This window comes from Ambystoma mexicanum, chromosome 6q (genome assembly GCF_040938575.1).
Source record: "Ambystoma mexicanum isolate Mex_15411 chromosome 6q, UKY_AmexF1_1, whole genome shotgun sequence".
NCBI lineage: Eukaryota > Metazoa > Chordata > Amphibia > Caudata > Ambystomatidae > Ambystoma > Ambystoma mexicanum.
The window spans coordinates 126,159,132-126,182,518 of NC_090937.1; the positions used below are offsets into that span (position 1 = coordinate 126,159,132).

At 45.8% G+C, this 23,387-nt stretch overlaps 1 protein-coding gene across 1 annotated transcript in view; it reads right to left on the reverse strand.

The window, feature by feature from the left end:
• Positions 1–23,387, reverse strand: part of SMARCAD1 (SNF2 related chromatin remodeling ATPase with DExD box 1) — a 1,912,998-nt gene that overhangs the window by 1,406,199 nt on the left and 483,412 nt on the right. The window contains exon 6 of the mRNA XM_069630562.1: positions 14,392–14,672. Coding sequence (XP_069486663.1) covers positions 14,392–14,672 — 281 coding nt within the window. The remainder of the gene's footprint in view (positions 1–14,391; positions 14,673–23,387) is intronic.

Genomic DNA, 23,387 nt, shown 5'->3' on the forward strand with positions numbered 1-23,387 from the left:
CATAAGGTCAAGGTATGGCAGCGGGGCAAATATATGTAGGAAAAGGGGAATATATGGGATACATTATGCACCGTAATCATATTTCTGATGCTTGTATCTGCTTAGATTCACATGCTGTGCATAGGCCGACATCTAGTGGAAGCTGCAGAGTATTACAGTTTGTTTTTTCGAAACTCGAAAAAGGGCATCGAGCTAGGGCATGCCAGTAATACTATCCCTAGTGTGACGTCCAATGTACCCATGATCCCTCACGCGTGTAGGACCCTCAGATTGTACTTTTCCTGACATGAGGTAGCATGAAGAGTAGCGCGAGTACAGAGCATCCAAGCAGAAAAGATGGACAAGACTACAAGCATCCATGCGCCTTCTCTCAGAGGGGAGGAAGGGCGGGCGCATGTGAATCTTAGCAGATACAAGCATCAGAAATACGATTACGATGAGTAATGTATCCCTTCTGAGGCTTGTCGAATCTGCTTAGATCACATGCTGTGCATAGATTAGCGAGCAGTGTTAGAAGGAGGTGGGATGTGAGAAGGGTCATGAGCAAATAAATGTCTTCGAACCGCTTGTCCCACTCGAGTATCTGTCTTGAATGAGTGTCAATGCAGTAGTGTTGAGTAAAGGTGTGAATAGAGCTCCATGTAGCAACTTTACAAATGCTGTCAAGGGGTACATTTGCAATGAAAGCCAGAGTGGCTCCAGTACCTCTTGTAGAGTCGGCCCTTGGCATAAAAGGCAGTGTTTTATCTGAGAGGGAATAGCACAGTTGGATACATCTATCTAGATATGGCATTCTTAGAGATGTGATCTCCTTCTCTGCCTAGAGCCATGGAGACAAACAGTTGATCTGTCTTTCTTAGCGGTCTTGTCTACATAGTAGAGGACCGCTCTCCTCACATCAGAGCTTTTGGGTTCCTGGAAGAAGGCCGGTAGCTCAGTGGACTGGTTAACATGGAATTTGGAAATAAACTTGGGTGAAAACCTAGGGTGAGTGCGTAAAAACCAGTTTATCCTCATGTACTGTAAAGAAAGGATCCTGCACTGTCAGAGTTTGAATTTCACTGACCCTTCTTATGGATGTAATGGCTACTAAGAAGGCAGTTTTATAAGTCAGGTGTTTGAGACTACATTTGTGCATGGGCTCAAAAGGAGGACCCATGAGCTTAGCAAGTACCACATTAAGGTCCCAACCTGGTGGTGGGTTAGAGATTGGAGGGTGGAGTCTCTTTACCCCTTCCATAAATGCTTTGACCACTGACACTTTCCACCATGGCACCTTGTTATGGGAAGTGGTGTAAGCTGATAAAGCTGCGAGGTGCACTTTAATCGAGTTAAACACTAACCCTGCATCCAGTAAGTGAAGCATATAGGGGAAAATATTGGAAGGAGTACAATCAACTGGGTTGAATTGCTTATTCTGGCACCAAAAACCAAATCTTTTCCACTTGTCTTAATAACAGTGCCTCGTGTTAGGTTTTCTTGATTCTTTTAGGATATCCATACATCTCTGAGGAAGATTGAGATGTCCGAACTCTGACTTCAGGAGCCATGCTGCCAAGTTCATCGAGTTGGGCTGAGGATGCACCGTTAGACCCTCGTGCTGGGACAGTAGGTTGTACAGGCACAGGAGTTTGATGGGGTTGCACACCGCCAGTTTGCGTAGGTGTGGATACCATGGTTGTCTCGCCCACATAGGAGCAACTAGGACGAGCGTCGTTGATTCCCTGCGCATCTTGTTGATCACATTCCTCATCAGAGAGGTTGGTGGAAAAGCGTAGGCAAACATCCCTGACCAATTCATCTATAGGGCATTCCGCCGGGAGCCTGGCTGGGGGAACCTGGATGTGAATTCTGGGCATTGCCCGTTTTCGCCTGTGGCGAAAAGGTCTATAGTGGGGAAACCCCATTGAGAGAAGAGGTCTCCTACGACTTCTTTGTTTAGTCGCCACACGTGTTCCTCTGGTAGGGGGATCCATGCTCAGAGCGTCTGCCAGTGAATTGAGATCCCCTGGGACATGTTGGGATGACAGGTACATTTTCCGTCTGAGTGCCCATTTCCACATTTTCTGGGCAAGCTTGAACAGATTTGGCAAACGAGTATCCCCTTGTTTGTTTAAGTAAAACATCACCGTAGTGCTGTCTGTTAGGATCTGCACTGACAGGTTGGGTAGGAGGTGTTTGAACGTCCGAGCTCTGAAGACTGCCAGAAGTTCTAGCAGGTTGATGTGGTTCTGAGCCACTGTGTGAGACCAGAGACCCTGAGCTGTATGGTGCAGGTAGGGTGCTCCCCACCATGCTAGGGAGGAGTCTGTTGTAACAACGGCTAGCATCTCTGGATCGTAAAATGGTTTCCCCTTTGTCGGGTTCTCTCCTCCACCAGCGAAGATTTTGTACCAGTGATGCGAAACGACCACTAGATCGTCCCACTGACCACTTGCTTGAGACCACTGTTTCGCCAACCACTCCTGCATGGCTCGCAGGCGCACGTGGGGAACCAGGTGAATGCAAGATGCCATCATGCCTAGCAAACGCATCGCTTTGCGCACCCTTATTTGGCGACCAGCTTGGTATTGAGGAATTTGCAGTAACAGATTTCAAATTCTTTCCTCTGATGGAAAGGCCAACCCCACTTGGGTGTTTAGTGTTGCTCCTAGGAACTGTTTTGAGGTGCTTGGCACCAGGCTTGATTTTTTCTCATTGATCGAGAAGCCCAATTGGAAGCGGAGGTTGATAGTTGTTTGAATGTTTAGTCTGCAAATCAGGGGGAGGACTCCCCTGTAATGAGCCATTCGTCCAGTTAAGGGCACACTGGATTGCCTCCCTGCGTAGGTGTGCTGCCACCACCGCCAGTACCTTGGTGAATACCCTTGGAGCCGAGGCTATTCCGGTTAGCACCTTGAATTGGTAATGCTGGTTGTCTATTTTGAAGCGCAAGAATCTTCTGTTTGCTGGGAACATTGAAGTATGAAAATAGGCATCTTTCATATCCAATGTTGCCATGTGATCCCCCTTTTTTAGTAGTGGGATTACCTCTTGCAATGTAGTCATGCGGAATTTTTGTTGCTTGACATACTCGTTTGTAGGGTGCAAGTCTAATACTGGGCGCATTGTCAGATCTTTTTATGGCACAAGGAAGTAGGTTGAATAAATACCCTTTTTTTTACCTTTTTGACCTGGCTGCCCAGGACGATTTCTATGGCATCCTTTGCCAGCAGAATGGTGATTTCCTCGAGAAGGATTTTCTGGTGTTCCAACGAGTGTACCTTCTGTCTTGGAGGATGGTCGTGGGGTCGCTCTAGTAGTTCTACAGTACCCCGCGGACACTGTGGACAGCACCCACCTGTCCGAAGTGATCCCCTGCCATGCATGGGTGAAGGTGGAAATGCGCCACCCTACTGGGGATGCATGGGAGGGGACCCAAAGCGGAACGTCACTGTTTAGCAGGTGGTGCACCGAGTGCCCCTATGTTGACCTCTGGGGGAGAGCTGGGAAGTCTGGAACTGACTATTGCTCCATGAGGTTCCTTGATTTTGATAGTAGTTGGAACCCCTCTGGGAGCTTAGGCCACGAAAGCGACGAAAATGATTATTTCCCCGTTGACCTGGGGGTTTATTTGTGAGTGTTCCGAGAGATTTTAAGGTCTCGTACTCATCTTTAGCAGTCTTTAGTACCTCTTCCTCTCCCTTGCCAAATAGAACGTTATGCTGTAGCGGCATGTCTATAAGCGTGGCTTGGGTCTCGGGTTTAAACCCCCGACTGCCTGAGCCAAGCGTGGCGCTTTATTACTGTGCCTTCTGCTATTAATCTTCCTACATGATCTGCTGCATCGAATTTTGCTTTAAGGATGCATCCAGGCACAGATCTTCCGTCTGATGCAATTTGGGCCAACTGGCCCTTTAGCGGTTCAGGTGCAGAGGCTATTGGCGCAGCTACTTGTTCCCACTGGTGGCAGTTATAGCTTGCTAACAGAGTGGTAGTGTTAGCAATACGTGCCTGATATGCTGACGTGGATGCCTCCTTCCTCCCCAGAGCATATATCCTTTTGCTCTCTTTATCAGGGTTTGCTTCTGAAGAAGCTAGTGGTGTGCCTGCTCTCTTTCTGGTGGTGGATACTACCAATGAGTCGGGTTTTAACTGACCCCTTATGTACAAGGGATTGGAGGGAGCGGACCGAAATAATTTTTCCACTCGTGGATTAACTGCACGAGTAAGATTAGGGGTTACCAGCGAGGGATCAACTCTGCGCTGGATTGATTTTAATATGGGGATAGCTTAGGCAATGGCTCTCCTGTCCCCTAGGATTTCTTCTGCGAAATCTCTATCTTCTTGAGCACCCTTTGAGTCTATTTGAAAATGGGCTTTAGCTGGTACCTCATTGAGTAGTGGTTGATTATCAGCCGGTGAGTCATTCACTGGGGGATCTTTCGGAATAGGGGAGTCAAGACTGTAGGCTTCTGCCTCATCTTCCTCTTCCTGGTCCTCATCATCCCCATAGTAATCAACGCCTGTCTGGTCATCCAGCATCTGTGTTTCTGTCTCCTCACTATATGACTCTGGATGGTAAGGCTGAATTATTAAATGGTCTGAAACCAATCAATGCTGGTGTATTTTGATAGCTATGAAAATAATTAGGGTCCTTTTCGTAGAAGTCTACAAAAAAGGACATCCTTCTCATTACCCTATCAATGTCCTCCGAGTTCCATTCTTTGGAACTGGGAATAACGCTCTCTTGCTGTTGTTTCTCATCCATGCCCATATCATGAGGAGTGGGAGGAACAATCTTTCCCTTGGTGACAGGGTCAGGGACCTTGGATTTTCCTAAAGATTTATTCTTTGTTTTTTCTTTTGAACCTGGTGTTCTGAGGTTTTTTATGTAGTTTTTCCCCCTTCCCATGACTAGAGTAATGTTTTCCTGAACCTTTAGGGTTTTCTGTGTGCTTCGACGCTTGCCGTCGAGATTCAGAGGTGGTGGTACGAGATTCAGAAGTCTTGGAAGAGGTGCATTGAATCTCGGAAGTAGACGTCGAACGTGCTACTTGGGGGAAGAGGTCGGATTTGTCTAACGTCCGGGCCTCAATGACTTTTGGTAATGTGGCACCTTTGCCAACCGTGGACGGTTGTTTGTTGTGAGGCGAACGTGACGGGGAACGCCCAGAGGACACAGAATCAGTGAACCTCTCTCTCGATGCCTTCTGTTGCCGATCGCTCGACATGCGTGTCGAATCTCGGCTGGGGCTAATGTGCTTGGTGGAAGTGGTGTGTGTTGCGCTCTTGCCGCCGGGTGTTGTCCCCATAACTGAACCGCCGGTCAGTCCTCCGAGGTCAGGGGCTTGCGCGTGGGTGTTTGAAGTCACCCCTGTGCCCTCGCCATCCGATAAGGCGGCGTTGCTGCCATCGCTGAAGGATCCCACGGCGTCCATGGCCTCTAGTTGCCTGGCGTAGTGGGTCCAGCACTTCGTCGAGCGGTCTTTGAGTGTTTTGGGCTTGAAGAGTTTACAACCTCTACAGGTAGCCTCGGGATGGTCTCGTGGGAGACACAGGTTACACGGATTGTGTTGGTCTACCCAGGGAAACCTCCTCTTACACTTCAGGCAGAATTTAAAAGGGAGTACTCTCCATATGTTGCTAATTGGCAGCGGGCAGGTATATGTAGGAAACAAGTGTATGACCGCCCCCCCCCCCCCCCACAGTCTCCCTACTTCACAGGGCATCTGTTGTGTACTCTTGACGGCTGATTTTTCTCAATCTCGATTCACTGACGTCGATCTTCGGCGTAGGGTGGGAGAAACGGGGTAATTTTGTAATAATATTGATGAATTGCTAAAGCCAAGGGAACTCCGCGATATGCTTCCTACAAGTATGGCAGAAAAAAAACAATCTCAGGGTCCTACACGCGTGAGGGATTATGGGGTATATGGGACGTTACTGGCACGCCCTAGCTCGACACTCCTTTTCGAGTTTCGAAAAACAAACTGTAATACTCTGCAGCTTCCACTAGATGTCGGCCTATGCACAGCATGTGATCTAAGCAGATTCCACAAGCCTCAGAAATATATATATCATGCATTACTTACTGTACTAGCATTACTGAGGATTGTATCTGCTTAGATTCACATGCTGTGAATTCCTCTGATCTGCATTCCTTTTTCATTGTCACAGTGTTAAGGGGTTTCTGGGAATGGTAGTTTCTTTTTACCAACTTGCACGAAAACATTGTAGGAATGGTTTCAACATGTTCTGAGGGTAAATCAATGTTTGAGACTTGTTTGAGACTTGTTTGAGAAAGATTCATTACTCTCCTTTGCAGAAACAGGGAAGGAACCACAATACGCCATTAAGATGTTGTGTATGGGAGATTCATCCTGTTTGGGGAAAGGGGGATACCAAGTCCTATCTGGCAAGTCACCCTTACCTCCATGAGAGTCACCCCCCCCCCCCCAAACCACCCACGTGATCCTCCCTCAAATAGCCAGCACAGGGTTCGGATCAGGAAGAGCCAGTCTCACCCTTGCCAGGTGAGAGGACGCTTCCCCCAAGGAAGCAGTGATGACACTGCCAAATTCATCACAATCCTCTGGGGTAAGGTGGTAGGAAGAAATGGTCACAATGCAAGTATTCCTCAAATTTAACTCTTAGGAGAATAGTCAGAACGATGTTCCAAAGTGCAACTGGATGCATGACTTGTGGAAGCAGCTGTTGACAGGTACGCCTTCGATGTAGTGGCAGCTAGCGCAACCAATATATTTGTTGATGTCTTCGTAGAGGTTGTAGACAAGGGTTTAACATCCGGAGTGGTCATTGACAAGTTGGTTATCATCAAGGTGGTCATCCACAAGTGTATATGAGGTGGTGGTCTTTTGAGGTGGTTGTCTACCGTTGTGGATGGTTTCCAAAGACCGTTTTGATTAGCTCCAGGATGCCGTTAAGGAGTGCTCATCGACGGTGTCACAGGCATATGCTGTACAGCTGGACTAGTCAACAGTGTGACACTGGTGGACTGTCGCATGGATGTTTGTGTCGATAGCTCTGCGGAACTATGAGCCTTATGCAATGAGGGGCTTTTTTTTTAGACCAGGTTTACTTCAATGTTGCTTTATGAGCCGGGGTAGGTCCCTGACCCTTTTATCCCCGGAAGGCTACTTGTGGGATGTCACCCTCTTCAATGAAGTAGACTTCACCCATTGCCTCAAGGTTGACCTTTTCAAGTTGGCCGAATCGAAGGTAGCCTCAATCAACCGGGCAATCAGTCTCCTATGACAATCTCCTAAAGTCTGATTAGAGAAAGACTGTCAAATTGAACAGGGACCCATATTGTGACTAGGATGCAAGAACTGCGTGTCCTCGTTGTCCAATTACATTTTTGACAGATTGTAGGTGGAGCAATTCTTGAAGTCTTTTGTTCTTGACGTCAGTCATGGTGAGTATTGGAAATACTTCAAGAGCTCAAACCGGAGAGCTGCAACCGATTTTATTGCCTCACACTTCGAGGGATATCTGTGAGTGTCCAACATTCAAAAACTCTTCAAATTTGAAAGAACATCTCAGTTTTCAAAATGGTAAGAAATTCCATTTCCTAGATTAAATGGTTCTTGAAAAAAACATCAAACGTACTTACAACCCTGAAGAAAAATTCTAACTCTGTGCTGAAAATAATCAGAAAATGGCCTCCAGGTGTGGCACTAAGGGAGAGAGTGAGTGCCTATTGACTAAAGGGCAAATTACCCAAAAGGAGTCTGAAAGAACACTAATGTTCAGTTACATTTTTTTAGTCTTAGTTTTTATATGTGTGGCAGGTTAGAAGGACACTGACTATGCACACAATTCAATTATGTATTTATCAAAAGAATAAATAGAACGTCTAACTGTACCCCCATCTCTATGGGGTGTTCCCTGCCTATTAAACTAGCTAAGGTGCTCGTCAGTCATCTTGTTAATGTCCAACAGAAAAGCTTCCACGTACCAAGTCTAACTGACCCTAGCACTATACTAACTAAAGGTAGGAGAACATCTCCCTTCTCCTCGAGCTTGCTTCTCAAAAGGTATCTCCTTATCAGTTCTCGCCAATAGGATCATTTCAAATAATCTCATGTGACATCTTTAAAATCAGTTTGTACAGTTCCTTCAAGACTTTATTACACTCTTCTCAGAGGTTGGCTTCTTGGACAACTATTTGGCTCAGATAGGGTTGCTTTTCCCCCTTCCCTGGGTAGTGATACCCAGTCTCTATAAATTGCTACCCTTTTCCTTGGGTCACAAAATTCTCTTAATCTTCGCTGTCTTTTGACATACGATTACTCTTAGGCCCACCGGGGCTCCAGTTGTCCCCTTTTCCTAGGAATGCCTGGCGTAACGTCACCAGGATCTTTGTAGGTTTGGGGTTTGGTGGTTCTCGGTCTGTTTCCCTCTGGTGTCCCAAGCTCTCTATTCTCCTTCGTTACAGATTGACAGCTCCACTGGCCACCTAGTCACCAACCTGCTTAAAAAAAAATAATCAAACCCTGCACATGCAAAGGTGACATATGGCCTCGTACCATCATCAAAGAATGTGCAGACTCACTGGTTCCAATCATTACTGCATTCATTAACTCCTCATTCTCAACAGGCATCGTACCACAAAGCCTAAAAGAGGCCTGGGTACGTCCACTACTAAAATAAATCGCTTCCTTGTTCCCCCCTCATCACCCAATAATTACCACCCTATCACTACTGTCCCCTTCCTCCTCAAAATCTTAGACAAAGCCGTCCATAATCAGGTCCAACAATTTTTGGAAACCAAAGCCATCCTTGGCAGAAGACAATCAGGCTTCTGCAAGGGTCATGGCACAGAAACCACCCTTTTAGACTTAAAAGAACCAAATCACCAAAATAATGGACAATGACAAACTGCTCCTCCACGATCTCTCCGCCGCGTTTGATCTGGTTGAGCACAAAATCCTCACCTCCCACCTTTCTAACGCAGCACACTTTTCGCACAAGGCCACCACCTGGATTACTTGCTTCCAAAAAGGAAGGGCCATAAAAGTGTACTCAGACGTGGCCAACGCTGCCCCCGAGACCATCAACTGCGGAGTCCCTCAGGGATCCTGCACTGCACCCACCCTTTATAATCGGTTTACCAAACCGCTCTGACTTGTTGGATGCACTTGGCATAGCATACACCAACTATGCCGACGACACCCAAGTCCTCCTCCCCCTCACTGGGGACCACTCCCAAGACACAGAAGCCCTCCTCCAAATATATGCTACCATTCAAGCATGGATGGCCACCAATGGCCTCTGCCTAAACGGTGATAAAACTGAGATCATCCTAGCCCCCAAGGAAATTCTAGCTAAACTCGGCCCTGAATACTCCCACTTCCCCATTGACAACACAAACATACCAGTTTCCGCATCTGTAAAGGCTCTAGGAGTCTATTTAGACTCCACACTCTCAATGATGAAACAGGTCAGCGCCATCTTCTCCGCTTCCGCGCTCAACACTAAACTAATCTATGCCATAAAACCATTCCTAACTTCCCAAAACAGCCTCTCCATCGCTAGGGCCACCATAGGAGCGAGGCTAGACTACTGTAACACCCTCTTAGGAGGCACCTCAACCAAAAACCTATGCAAACTCCAAATAGTGCAAAATAATGCACTCCGAGCCGCCCTGCACATTCCTAAATACGACCATGTATCCCAAGCAAGACTAAATGCACACTGGCTCCCAATTAGGGAAAGAATCAACTTCAATATCCTCACTATTACTCATAAATGCATCAACCTCACTGCACCTACATACTTATCCAAAACCATAGTCAAGAACTCCTCAGACCGCCCCAAAAGGAGCCATCACACGAAACAACTCTGCATACCCACCATCAGAAGAGCCAAAGCCGGTGGCATTGGCTTTCCCCACATTGCACCCAAGCTCTGGAACGCCCTTCCCAACACACACAGAGCAGAACCTTCCCTGCTTGCCTTTCGCAAATCACTTAAAACTATCTTATTTACCTAACCCCTTCCTTCCACATACACCCTTCCACTTCACCTCATTCCTCAAGATGTTCTTCATCTTAATTACTGTCTCTCTACAATCTGCTCTATAAATGTACATTTCCATGTAACCATCCTCCTCTCCAATGTAACAAGCAAGCTTGTTCACCTCTGTAACAGCGCCACGATGCCCACGGGCTGTTGTGCGCTTTAACAATATGAATAAATAAATAGTGATCCGCCGGACCACCACGGGATCTCTGTGGTCACGCCACCACTGTTGCCTTCTCCCTTCTTCCTGCTTGCTGGAGGATCGGTGTCCCATGCCCTGCTCTCTGCTTCCCTGCAGTTTTCAAACTCACAGGCTTCACTGTCTGCAGAGTCCCCTACCCTCTTAGGTGCTATGTTGGGCTGGGGCTTCCCTGGCCGACTTACTTCGCTCTCAGCCTCGGCTTACTGCAGATTCTCTCTCCAGATAAGCTTCTTCTTCCCAGTTAAATGGGAATTCCTACAAAGAGATTTTCTGGTTGACAATAACAAAATGGTAGCATCTTCTTCTTCCCAGTCTCCATGTTGTATGTCCTTCAAATTGTCTGACATTCCCAAGTAGGCCATAAAAGAGTTTGGGAGTTCCTCATAGGAACGGGAGACCTTGTCCCCACAGAATGGGTGTGGAGGGATGTGGGGGGGGGTCTCTCCCGGTGAAGTCCTGCTTGCCTCTACCCATAGGGACGGTATTGCGGAGCAGCCTCACCTCCCTAGCCTTGAAGGGGAGGATCCCCTTTGGGAAGAAGGGACGAATTAACTTGATTTGTCACAAATGGAAAAGGTTTTATGATGTACCAATGGGTCTGAGCTGGACAACAGGGAATATTTACAGCATATGACTATGGAAGATCCAATGCCAGAGAATCAAACTTAACAGCCTCATATAAGACACCCCTTTATACGTTCAGCTGGGCATCAGTAACTTAACATGCCAGCAAAATGCTAGCAGCAACAGGGCTTCTTTTTTCCAAAGTGCCCCAGCCAATTCGTTCACTATAAATGGTAAACCTGATTTTGGTTGCCTCATCTGCTACAAAAACAGTACACGTCCACAAATTGGAGGGAACACTCATGCCTACCTTCACTGTACGTACAAAAGTTATTCTAAATTCTGCATCAACATTTTTTGCTATATAAAATGGAAATCCTATGAAAGTAAACAAACAGTTTTCAGTTTATGATCGTACATCCCAAGACCTGGTGGCTGATTAATAAATAGAAGCCATATCTTGGTAAATATAGTGTCCTATGGAAATAAACAGTTAAACTGGCCAAAACACCCTTCATGTCATTTTATTGTCGTCATGGTTTTGAGAGACTCATTCAACTGAAGTTTTGTGTACCACCATGTGTGGCTGGGTTTCGCCGAAAACAATTTGGGTCCTGGAATAGAAGCTACAGTGCTTCAAACGAAGTACTACCGGGACAATGGAGAGATTACATCAGGGGTATGGTAAGGTCAGAAGCAGGACTCCGACATGTAGGCACAGGTTTTATATTTATTTCAGAACTAGTCTTTACCTAAACCTACAGCCCTATTCTACAAATAAAATACAAAAAATGCCCGTCAGGATGTCTAAACAAAGTCCTTGGTCCAGAAACCTGCTTTAAGATAGTTTGTTTACCTACCTCTAAAAAGGCAACAAATCAAAGACATTCTTTTGATAACCTGCTGGCTTCTGACTCTCAACCCTATTTATTTTTACCATAGGCCCTTGTTTATGTACACAGTTGGAAGGAAAACAGTTTGATGTTGTACTGGAGCACCGTCCTGGGACTTCAGCCAAGTCTACTGCTGAAACCTCGGGGAGAGCTTGGTCTTTCCTGGCCTCTCAGCCTCTTCCCCAATCTGGGGCTCCTACTTTTCTTTCTCCAAACTCTGGAGTTCTTTTCCACTTTTTGCCACTCTGGGGCATTTCGCCTCCTCATTCCCCACTCTGGGGTTGCTTCCTTCTTTCCACTGTGGCTTTCTCTTTCTCACACAGAGTCTAAGGTGTCTTCTTTCCTTTCCTACTCTGGGGCTTGTCTCTGCTCTCCCCACGCCGGGTTTTTGTCTCTTGCTCTCTCTCGACGTGTCTCGTGCTCTCTCTCCACTCCCCACTCGACAGTTTGTATATTCCTCTCTCTCCCCACTCTGGTGATTTGTTCTCTATATTGCTCTTCGCTTCCTGCCAACAGATACTCTCAGGAATCCCACCATCCACACGGTGTGTGTGTGCTCGCCTGGGCTTTTTTTTTACTTTTAAAAGAAATTGAATGATGGTAGATGAACCTCAAAAATATTTGGTGTTAATCTGCACACATCTTTCTATGCTCACTGCACGACACACATAGACCTGTGTACTCTAGGTGGACACAGCTTACAGGTGCCATCCCCCCTGTCATATTTAGTTGGGAAATGGCAGCCAAGAGTACATCAAGGCATCTCAAAGGGAGAGGGCAAACCCTTCATCCTGCCATGGCCAGCCCAATTAACAAATGCTCCATGAATACGCCCTTCCCCTTTGTTCAAGCTCTGCTGCTGGTGCCAACTTTGCACACTAATCAAAGTTTCATTCAAACAAGTCCACAAGAGGCCTGGCTGCAGAGGCTAAACAAAGGAGACAGGAAACCCCAACACCCCTTTGATATGCACTGGTCAACCTGGAGCCAGCTCCCACCTCTCAGTATCAAGGGCACTGACCCGTCATGTCTGGGACTGTGTGTTTGCAGTAGGTAACCCCTGCAGGGGGACCCCCATTCAGAAGGTAAGTGAATGTGGTTTGCAGGAGACAGAAGGTCTGTTCTCACCACAGCCTCAAGGGGGACCTGCTGCTTTAATCAGGAACCGCAGAGAGCTCCATTAACTAGAGACCCCTTGATCCCCAACAGAAATGAAGAAGGGTGGGACTTAGTATTACATGTTTTAACCACTTTACCTTTTCTGTTGCAAAGCACTGTGGTTATGACCTAATGCACACAGGTGATTGTTGATGGGGACTCAGGATTGTTTCATTATGGTGCTTAGCCTACACCAATCACTGTGGCACATTTGGCTTTAAAAGAGGGATGACCCCTCTCGTATGAGCAGATCATCTGAAGACTTTGCAAGAACTCACCATTGGACCCTGGCAGGCGGTATCCCCAGTTCCACAGGTGTCCTTCCGTTGTTTGTGGCCACAACCCCCTCCGGGTTCGGTTCAGAGTCTCGCAGAGGTGTATGTCCGCATACACTGGGCCTGTGTTACGCCTTTTGAGGGACACGGCCTAACTTCGGATCCCCGGGGGATCCAGTGTTCTTTCTTGGACCTGCGGGGGCCCCACAGGGTTAGCTCTCTCGTGGTGGGTGGGGGGGTTGGTTTGTCTGTTAAGACGCCGTTAGGGGGGGGCTCAGTCCCTTTTTATCAGCCTCTCTGGTGGAATATGACGTAGGAGCTCAGCTCATGTCCGCGTCCCCTGGTGGCTCCTCTAAAGGATATTTTTAAATGTGTTTTTAAGTTATGCTCTCCACTTCTCTCACTGTGAATGTATTACACTGTAGCCAATTTTGGGGACTGTAAATATTTTTCCCTGAAGCGTACTCCAAACTTAACTGAAAACACTTGGCCAATCAATTGAAACCAAATGTTAGCAATGTAAGGAAACAATGCCCCCCTCTCCCACCAAATAATTCTACTACCAACTTCCCAAAAAAGGGAGTAAAATACTCTTGCCTCAAATTCTTATTTGGAGACATGCCATAATATACATCCTGAAAAGATAGGATTAGGTGAAAAAAAAAAGAAAAGAAAATCAACAAACCAGAGGAAACTGATGGCCATTTTGAAAGTGTTAAAGAATTGAACACGTTTACATATATTCAGCTCTACAGATATAGAATGGAGATACATACATTTGAGTTCTATATACTCATCAGTAAGGATTTCCTTACTGATGAGTATATAGAACTCAAATCAGGACTTGGGCTCAAATTTTAAAAAAACTGACAGCCATTGGTTTAAAAGGTGAAATATTAATGCAATGTGTATTCTGTGTATTCCAAAAGAGAAAGTGCAAGACCGACAAATAGGGGTACACAGGGTGAAAGATAGGAAAAAGTATTTGCATTAAAAAGAAATAGACCACTGGGAGAAAAGGAGCAGATAAATTGTACAGCCTTAAAAGCAATTTTGGTTCTCTCAAAGGTAGAAGTTCCAACTCTGGGATTCAGGAGGAAAATTCAAGTACACAAAGGTGCAGGGAAAGTTAAGTTCCTGCGAAACAAAAATGTTATCTTTCGGAGCACAGTCACCTTGAGAGGAAAATATGGCCTGCATTTATCAATCAGTATAAATAATATGTACAAAAATGCACTCACAAACATACAACAGCCAAGGGCCCTAAACTTACAGTGTCTGATCCATTCCTTTTAGTATGGTCTTCATCATCACTTCCATCTGATTCATTCTTTTTAGTATGGTCTTCATCATCACTTGCGTCAGAATTTCTGACAAGATCTAATTTTTTGCTTTTGGTCTTCTTTCTGGGTCTGGGGGTTTGGTCTTCGTCACTTTCATGGGAGCTGCTGCTTGATGACAAGTCTGACTTTTTTCTTTTTGTGCATTGTTCATCATTCCTATTTTGAAAACTACTGCTGGGTGACGAGTCAATTTTCCTTTTCCGAGTTGAAGCTGAAACAGACAAGAGTAATAAAAAGTTGTAAATCCAAATGAAATCCAAATGAACCAACACCACAAGGGCATTCAAAACACAAATGGAAGCTTGGTCTGTTCAATTATAAACTCTACATCTCCTAATTTTGAAGCTGTTAGAATAAAAACACATTCTGTGCAGGAGGTTTACAATAAGAGAACTAACACATTCATGTGGGTGGAGAAAAATCACACTGCTAATACACCTTGTTAATAAACAAGTGCACAACATGCATATTTAATACCTTTTGCTTTCTAAATTGCCACAGAACCCCTTCCACGTGTTTCAACATAAATTACTCACCGTTATCGTATTTCTGGTGCTTGTATCTGCTTAGACTCACATGCTTTGCATAGTCCAACATCTAGTGTAAGTCGCAGTATATAACAAGATTTGTTTTCGAAACTCGAAAAACGGACGTCGACAGGGCGTGTTAGTAAAACTATCCCTAGTGTGACGTGTACTGTACCGATGGCCCATCACACGTCGAGGTCATTCAGATTTTATCTGACATGAGGATGCATGAAGTGTAGCGGAAGTACATATGTGATAAAGCAGAAACCGTGATTGCCCAGAAAATATCTATGCCCCTTCTACTCATTGGAATCTAAGCAGATACAAGCACCAGAAATATGATTACAGCGAGTAATGTATTCCTTCTGGAAATTGTGGATCTGCTTAGATCACATGCTTTGCATAAATTAGCGAGCAGTATCTGCAGAAGGAGGTGGGAAGTGAGACGGTACAGAAGCAAAGATGCTTTAAGACCGCTTGTCCCACCTGTGAATCTGTTTTAAAGCGTGTGTCAATGCAATAAAGCTGTGTGAAAGTAAGGATGGTACTCCATGTAGCAGCCTTGCAAATGGCGTCTAGAGAATGTTTGTAATGAAAGCGAAGGTTGCTCCTGTACCTCTGGTAGAGTGAGGCCTGGGGGTGAAAGATGAGACTTTCTTGGATAGGGAATAGCAGAGCTGTATGCACTAGACTATGCATCTGGAGATGGCGTTCTTGGATATGTGATCGCCTTCTCTTCCAGGTGCTAAGGAAACAGAGTTGGTGCATTTTCCTTAGAGGTTTAGTCTTGTTCACATAGTACAAGACCACCCCCCGTACATCAAGTGTATGGAGGCGTCTTTCCGTTGAGTTAGATGGATTTTGAAAGAAAGTAGGGAGTTCTATGGATTGATTAACATGGAACTTTGAAATGAATTTAGGTGAGAACCTAGGATGTGTTCGGAGGACAAAGCCTGTAGCTCACTGACTCTTCTAGAGGTGATCGCTACTAGGAATGCAGTTTTGTGAGTCAGATGTTTTAGGACAGCCTTGTGCATTGGCTCAAAGGGTGGACCCCTGAACTTGGAGAGCACACCATTGAGATCCCAACCCGGGGGAGGGTTGGAAATGGGGGGGGGGGGGGGCTATAGTCTCTTTTAAAAAAAAAAAATGTTTTTATTTAATTTGTATTGGCTGAATTTAATCAACCTTTCAAATATATTCAAACAATACAAAATATATTACATTTCCTTTAAAAACAGTGCATTAAAAAAGAATTGTTTCACTTAAACTTCCAAATAAGCAAAAAACACAAAATAAAATTCGGAACACATACCAGAAAGAAATGGAGTATAAAGAGTAAATAAAAGCACAACAAGTAAATAAATGGGTAAAAGCAATATTCACTACAACACATCAATCAGATCAACCTTAAGAATCTGGATCCTATTCCACTCAAAAATCTGTTTATCATTATAGAACCACAGAACCGAAAAGAAAAAAGCCAAAAATCAACATTTTTCATTTCCAAATCTTTTATCACCCCATCCATGGCACATATCACAGTATTTCTCTTACATTTCGGGGTCTTATACGACTTCTTCCAGACTCAGATTGGTGAGATAGTTGACAGTAGCTATTTGAATGGGCACAGTATTTGATCCTAATATTAAGGACCAACATTCTTGCTGTGTTATGTTTCCTAGTCGTTTACAATATCTTCTTAAAAAATTTCTCTTTTTTTGCCAAAGGGCACAACACTCAGTAATTATGTGGGTTAAGATTTCACGTTTGTCGCCCTCTGCGCAAAAGCGACAGATATTTTGTTCAGGGGCACCAATTTCCGTTTTGGTTTAATGTCAAGGGTGCTCCATATATTGAAGCGTAGTCGAAGTATGCCGCTTTGAAATTTAACTGAAGGACAACGTGACAGATACTGTGAGAGGGTGCCGACTTTTTTTTAGGTGGAAATCGGAACACATCCCCATCCTGATAGGTCATACACATTTCTCTTGTTTTTATCAGGTCTAACTGGTAGATCTTTAATTTGGCTTTATCGGGATTGATCATCAGTAGCTCAATCAATATCTCTGCCTCCGCTAATATATGGTAGACTTGTTCTAGCCATTTAGTTACAAATGAATGATTTGCTACGAACACATACTGAAAAACCACCTTCAGCAAAACATTTAGCTCTGTTGACACTAGACATTTTTTAAAGAGAGAGCACACTCGCCAATTATAGTGCGCCTGGAGTGATACTAGCCCAAGCTCATGCCTAATCCAAGCCGCCGGAATACATTGCGGGAGATGTAGTATCGCTCTCCAGAATTTGGCTTCCCATTTTGTGAATTGAAAAGGTGTCGCAAGGGACGGTTTCCAATCCATACAATAAAGTTGGGATGGTTTTCATTCTCCAATAATGCCAAGCCGGTCTGATTGAGAATTTTCCGTACCTGTACATAATAATGCGAGCTTGGGAAATGGCTGTGGCTAGTTTATCCCCCGCACGCTCCAGTTGGCCATGTGCCTTCCCTTTCACTTCAAAACACATTCCTAAATAATTATAGTATTGTGCCACCTTGATGGGAGAACTATTGATGTTCCAGACGTGCGCAAGTGGTCCATTGTACTATTTCTGTCTTTGCGATATTAATTTTTAATTCATTCAGCTGAATATAAGCCAGAAATGCGTCAAGTAACCGCTGAAGCCCCATCTGGGTTTTCGATAGTAATACAAGGTCGTCCGCATACATTAATGTTTGTATTTGTTGGGTGTTAAATTTAGGCGAGTCGGATGTTACTTCAGTTAATGGAATTCAGACATTGTGTATGTAGTAATTAAAAATGGCAGATGCCAAGGAACATCCCTGCTTCAGACCTCGATACGTATCAATCTGCTTGGAAAGTAAACCATCAGTGGTAATACGTACCCGAATAGTTGTGTTCAAGTGTAGCGAATGCATGATATCATATAGGGTGCTTGGACAGTGGTCTCTCTTACGCTTAGATATCAGGATTACATGACTTACAGAATCAAATGCATCATTAAGATCTATAAATGCAAAAAAACCGTATTGTTTCTGTGCGTGGCATTGGGCTTTGATGGCAGTTAATGCTAATAAATTAATATTGGTGCCCATTCCTGCCACGAAACCAGACTGATTGGGGTCTCTGAGGACACACTTCCTTGTCCAGTCATTAAACTCATTCAAAACCAATTTGGTGAATATCTTACCCGGTGCATCTAGCAACGCAATTGGGCGATAATTAGATGGAGCGCACCGGTTACCCTTTTTAAGTATGGGGATGATAATGGATGTTCTCCAAGATGGTGGAATGAGCCTTTTGTTTAGTATTGCTCTGAAGATGGGTTCTAATATAAGGGTCCATTCATGGGGATTCATTTTAAACATATGATTCGACAACCCATCAGGTCCCTCTGCTCTTGAACTGCTGTTCTTTATTATCAGGTCACGAATGTCATATGAAATCTCGAGCTGCCAGGCATCTTTGGAGGAACTTTTTGCATATTGCAGATCGGCATATATGGCAGAGAAATGTGCATTCCACTCCTGTTCATGAACACCGTTAATTTGGGCTTCTCCTTGCTGGTGGTATGTGTAATTGTTCATGAGGTGCAACATTCCAGCAGAATTCTTATTCCACATTGCATAGGACATTGCTTGGCTGTCTTGTTGTAACAAGAGTGCTTTGCGCCCACGCAGCCAGTTCTTATATTGACATTTTGCTGTGGCTAAATCTTGCCATCGAGACAGCTATAGTCTCTTTACCCCTTCCATGAAGGCCTAATGACAGGAACTTTCCACCAGGACACCTTGTTCTGTGAAGTGGTGTAAGCTGAAAGGGCCGCCAGATGCACTTTGATGGAATTAATTACTAGACCAGAGTTTAGTAGGTAAAACATGTAGTGTAGAATGATCGCTGGAGAACATTCCATTTGGTTTAGTGATTGTGACGTGCACCATATCACAAATCACTTCCACTTATTTAAATAGCAGTGTCTGGTCTTGGGTTTCCATGCCTACTTTAGGTATCCATACACCTTTGTGGAAGATTCAAGTAGCCAAATTCTATGACTTCAGGAGCCAAGCTGCCAAGTTCATAGACTGAGGGCGTGGGTGGAGGGATGCTCCCTTGTGTTGCGTTAGCATGTTGTACGGCACGGGATCTAGATTTGGTCGCACATCGCCCGTTTGAGCAGATGTGTGGAAACCAAGGTTGTCTCGCCCACATAGGAGCAGCCAGGATTAGAGTTACTTGTTCCTGGTGCATCTTGTGCACTATTTTGCTCAGGAGTGGTGTTGGGGGCGTGGGGGTAGCGTAAGCAAATTTCCATGACCAGTTAGTCCACAGGGCGTTCCCCTAGGACCCTGGTTGGGGAAACCTGGACGCGAAGTCTGGGCACTGTGCGTTTAGGCTTGTGGCAAACAGGATATCTGTCGAGTAGCCACTCATGTTCTTCTGGTAGAGGGTATCTGCTTAGAGTTTCTGCCTGAGAACTGAGTTCCCCTTGAACATGTTGAGATGTTAGAAACATGTTCCGCTTGAGTGCCCACTTCCATATCATCTGGGATAGCTTGGACAGACAGAGTCTGCGCCTCCTTGCTTGTTTAGGTAGAACATGGCAGTGGTGCTGTCTGCACGGACCTGCATTGTTTGACCTGTAAGATGCTGCTGAAAGGCTTGAAGAGCCTTGAGGACTGCCAATAGTTCCAGGAAGTTATGTCTTTGGGCTGTGGCACCTGTCCACTGGCTGTGTGGTGGAGGAAGGGAGCCCCACCCCCATCCGGCGAGTGAGGAGTCTGTAGTTAGGATCGCCTGTGCTGGTGGAACACAAAGGGTTTTCCTTTTAGCAGGTTGTCTCTGGGCCACCAGCGAAGAACCTGTACCAAAGTTAGCGAAACAACCACTAGATCGTACCACTGACCACTTGCCTGAGACCATTGTTTTGCCAAACATTCCTGTATGCGCGGGCACGCATGTGGAAACAAGTGAATGCACAAGGCCATTCTCCTGAGCAAGCCAGCGCATTGCTTTGCGTACAGTTATGTGGCGAACGACCTTATAGTGAGGTACTTACTTGCAACAGCATGCTTTGTACTCTCGTGTTTGCGGCGAAAGTCGTCTCCTCCTTTGTTTTTAGAATAGTCGCTAGAAATTGTTTTATTTGGCTGCGGACTAGACTTGATTTATTTTCATTGATGGAGAAGCCCAGATTGAAAAGAAGGTCTATTGTTCTTTGAGTATTTTGTTTTCAAATTTGAGGAGATTCCACAGTGATTAGCCAGTCATCCAGATAAGGGTATACTGGGATGTAATTTCTGCGCATGTATGCTGCCACCAGTACAAGTGCCTTTGTGAACACTCTTGGTGCTGAGGCAATGCTGAAGGGGAGTACTTTGAAATGGTAGTGAACTCCTGATATCTTGAAACGCAGATATTTACTGTGCACATGGAGCACTGAAATATGAAAGTATGCATCTTTCATATCCAATATTGCCATGTAGTCCCTCAAACCTCCCATTTTAGGAGTGGGATTACCTCTTGGAGCGTGGCCATGTGAAACTTTTGGGGTTTGACATATTTGTTCACAGGGCGCAACTGGGCGCATGGAAAGGTCTTTCTTTGGCACAAGGAAGTAGGTTGAATAAAATACCCTTGTTTACCTGGTTTGCTGGGTATATCTCTGGCGTCCTTCTCCAGCAGTACCTTTACTACTTCCAAACAGTATGAGTTTTTCTTCTGTTGACATTACTAACACACCCGGTCGACGTCAGTTTTGGAGTTTCAAAAACAAATCTTGTAATACTCTGCGACTTCCACTAGATGTCGGACTGTGCAGAGCATGTGATCTAAGCAGATCCACAAGCTCCAGAAGAACAAGTTACTCTCTTACCTGGTAACGTTCTTTCGATGGGATGGTCCGACGACGTATTCCATATCTATGACAGTAATCACTGCAACTGTGCTGCTTCAGAAAATCTTTCGGCGTCTGCGTCCTGCGTCGATGACGTTGATACGCTGTCCGAGGACCTCCTCCGACGGCCGACGTCACCAGATGTTATAAGTAGGACGCACGACGCCCGTAGCCTACATTGTAGTTTTTTCCCAGAACGTGTGGCACCAATCTTCTGCCAGTATGACCACAGAAAGCCTTGCGGAAACGTAAGCTGCAATCGCATACGAAATTCTGTAGCGGGGTAGGCAGGGAGGGAGCGATATGGAATACGTCGTTGGACCATCCCATCGAAAAAGAACGTTACCAGGTAAGAGAGTAACTTGTTCTTCGAGGGGATTGGGTCCTCCGACGTATTCCATATCTATGACAGACTCCCAAAGCAGTACCAACGTAAGGAGGTGGGAAAAGAATTTAGAATATACAAATTTAGAATGCCCAATCAAATTGCAGAGTAAAGGACCGCCTTGCCAAAGGCCAGATCCTGCCCACGGAAGGAATCGAGGGAGTAGTGACATACAAAAGTATGTACCGAAGCCCAGGTGGCTGCATCACAGATGTTACAAATAGGAACACCCCTCTGTAAGGCAGTAGAGGCAGCCAAACCCCTGGTAGAATGGGCCCGCAAGCTGACCGGTGGGTCCTTACCCACCAAGCGGTAACACTCAGAAATAGCCAGAATAATCCAGTGAGACAAAGTCTGTTTCGTCACAGCTTGTCCCAAACGCTTTCCAGCGTAACCAATGAAGAGTTGATCGTCCACTCTGACCCGGGACATGCGTGAAATATAAAAGGTTAACGCTCTCCTAGGATCAAGCCTATGGAGCCTCTCCTCTTCCTTACCAGGATGTGGAGGAGGATAAAACGCTGGAAGAACAACCTTCTGGCCGAAATGAAATTCCGACATCACCTTCTGAAGAAAGGAAGGACGAACTCTAAGGACAACCCTGTCCTTATGAAACACAGTGAAGGGTGGCTTAAGTGAAAGTGCCTGCAACTCACTCACTTTGTGATCGGAAGTGACCGCAACCAAAAATACAATTTTAAGAGTTAACAGTTTCAAAGGGCATGAATGCAAAGGATCAAAGGGAGCTCCCATCAGAAACTTCAGAACAAGGTTCAAATCCCAACGGGCACCTGGAGAGGTGACAGAGGGAACACATTAGTGAGCCCTTTCAGAAACTGAGAAATTAAAGGAATTTTCAAATAGGAACACTCTTCAGACGAGCGCTTAAATATGGACAGCGCCGCCAGGTAACCTTTAATGGTACCCACTTGCAAGCCATGTGGGCCAAAGAAAGCAAAAAAGACAGAAACATGGAAATGTCAAATGCAAAAGGATCCACATTCGTAACCCTGCACCAGTCGCAGAACTTACGCCAACGGTACAGGGACTTTGTTGCTGGCCGTCTGGCTGAGAACAACATCTCCATCACGTCTTCAGGGAGGTCCCAATCCTTATACCTCAACCTTTCAGAAACCAAGCGTGAAGGTTGAGGGAACTGACCACTGGATGGAGAACCTGACCCCCCTCCCGTAAGAGCAGATCGTCTCGGTAGGGAAGACGACGTGGAGGGCAGATGGACAAGTCGAGAAGGTCCGGGTACCACGTCCTCCGGGGCCACGCCGGAGCAATGAGGATCATCCGGGAACCAAACCTCCGCAGTACTTGCGGGATGATGGGGACTGGAGGAAACGCGTACAGCAGTGGGAATGACAACTCGACCACGAACGCGTCTCCTAAGGCTCCTTTTGAAGGAAATTCCCACGACAGAACCTCTCGCACTTCCTGTTGACACTGGCGGCAAAGAGATCCACTTGAGGGGTCCCCCAAAGGGCGAAGATCTCCAGGAGAATCTCCTGAGCCAACTCCCACTCTTGAGAGATTGCGCTCTGCCTGCTCAGAGCGTCCGCCGTCTCGTTTTCGTCTCCGGCCAGATGAACTGCCAAGATCGAAACTTCCTGCTGGATTGCCCAGAACCAGAGCTGCATCGCCTCCTTGCACGGAGGAAGTGACCCTGCCCCCCCCCTTTTTGTTGAGGTAGTGCATGGCCACCGTGTTGTCCGTCAGGATCAGGACATTCTTCCCTCGCAGTCGGTAGAAAAGCCTTCAGATCTAGCCTGACGGCCCTCAGCTCCAACAGACTGATATGGAGTCTGGACTCCGACGGAGACGAACAACCGCTGACTGTCAACTCGTTGGCATGAGCTCCCCATCCCGTGAGGGATGTGTCCGTCACGATCGTTACCTCCGGCCAGGGTAGCCAAAATGGAGCCCCCTTCAGTAGATTGACTTCGACGGCCCACCACAGAAGGTCCTGGGTGACCGAGGACGGCACCTCAACAGGGTCTGACATCCTGCCGGAGGACTGGAGACCACTGGAGCTTGAGTGCCCATTGCAAAGATCTCATCCGCCACCTGGCCTCTGGCACCAGAAGA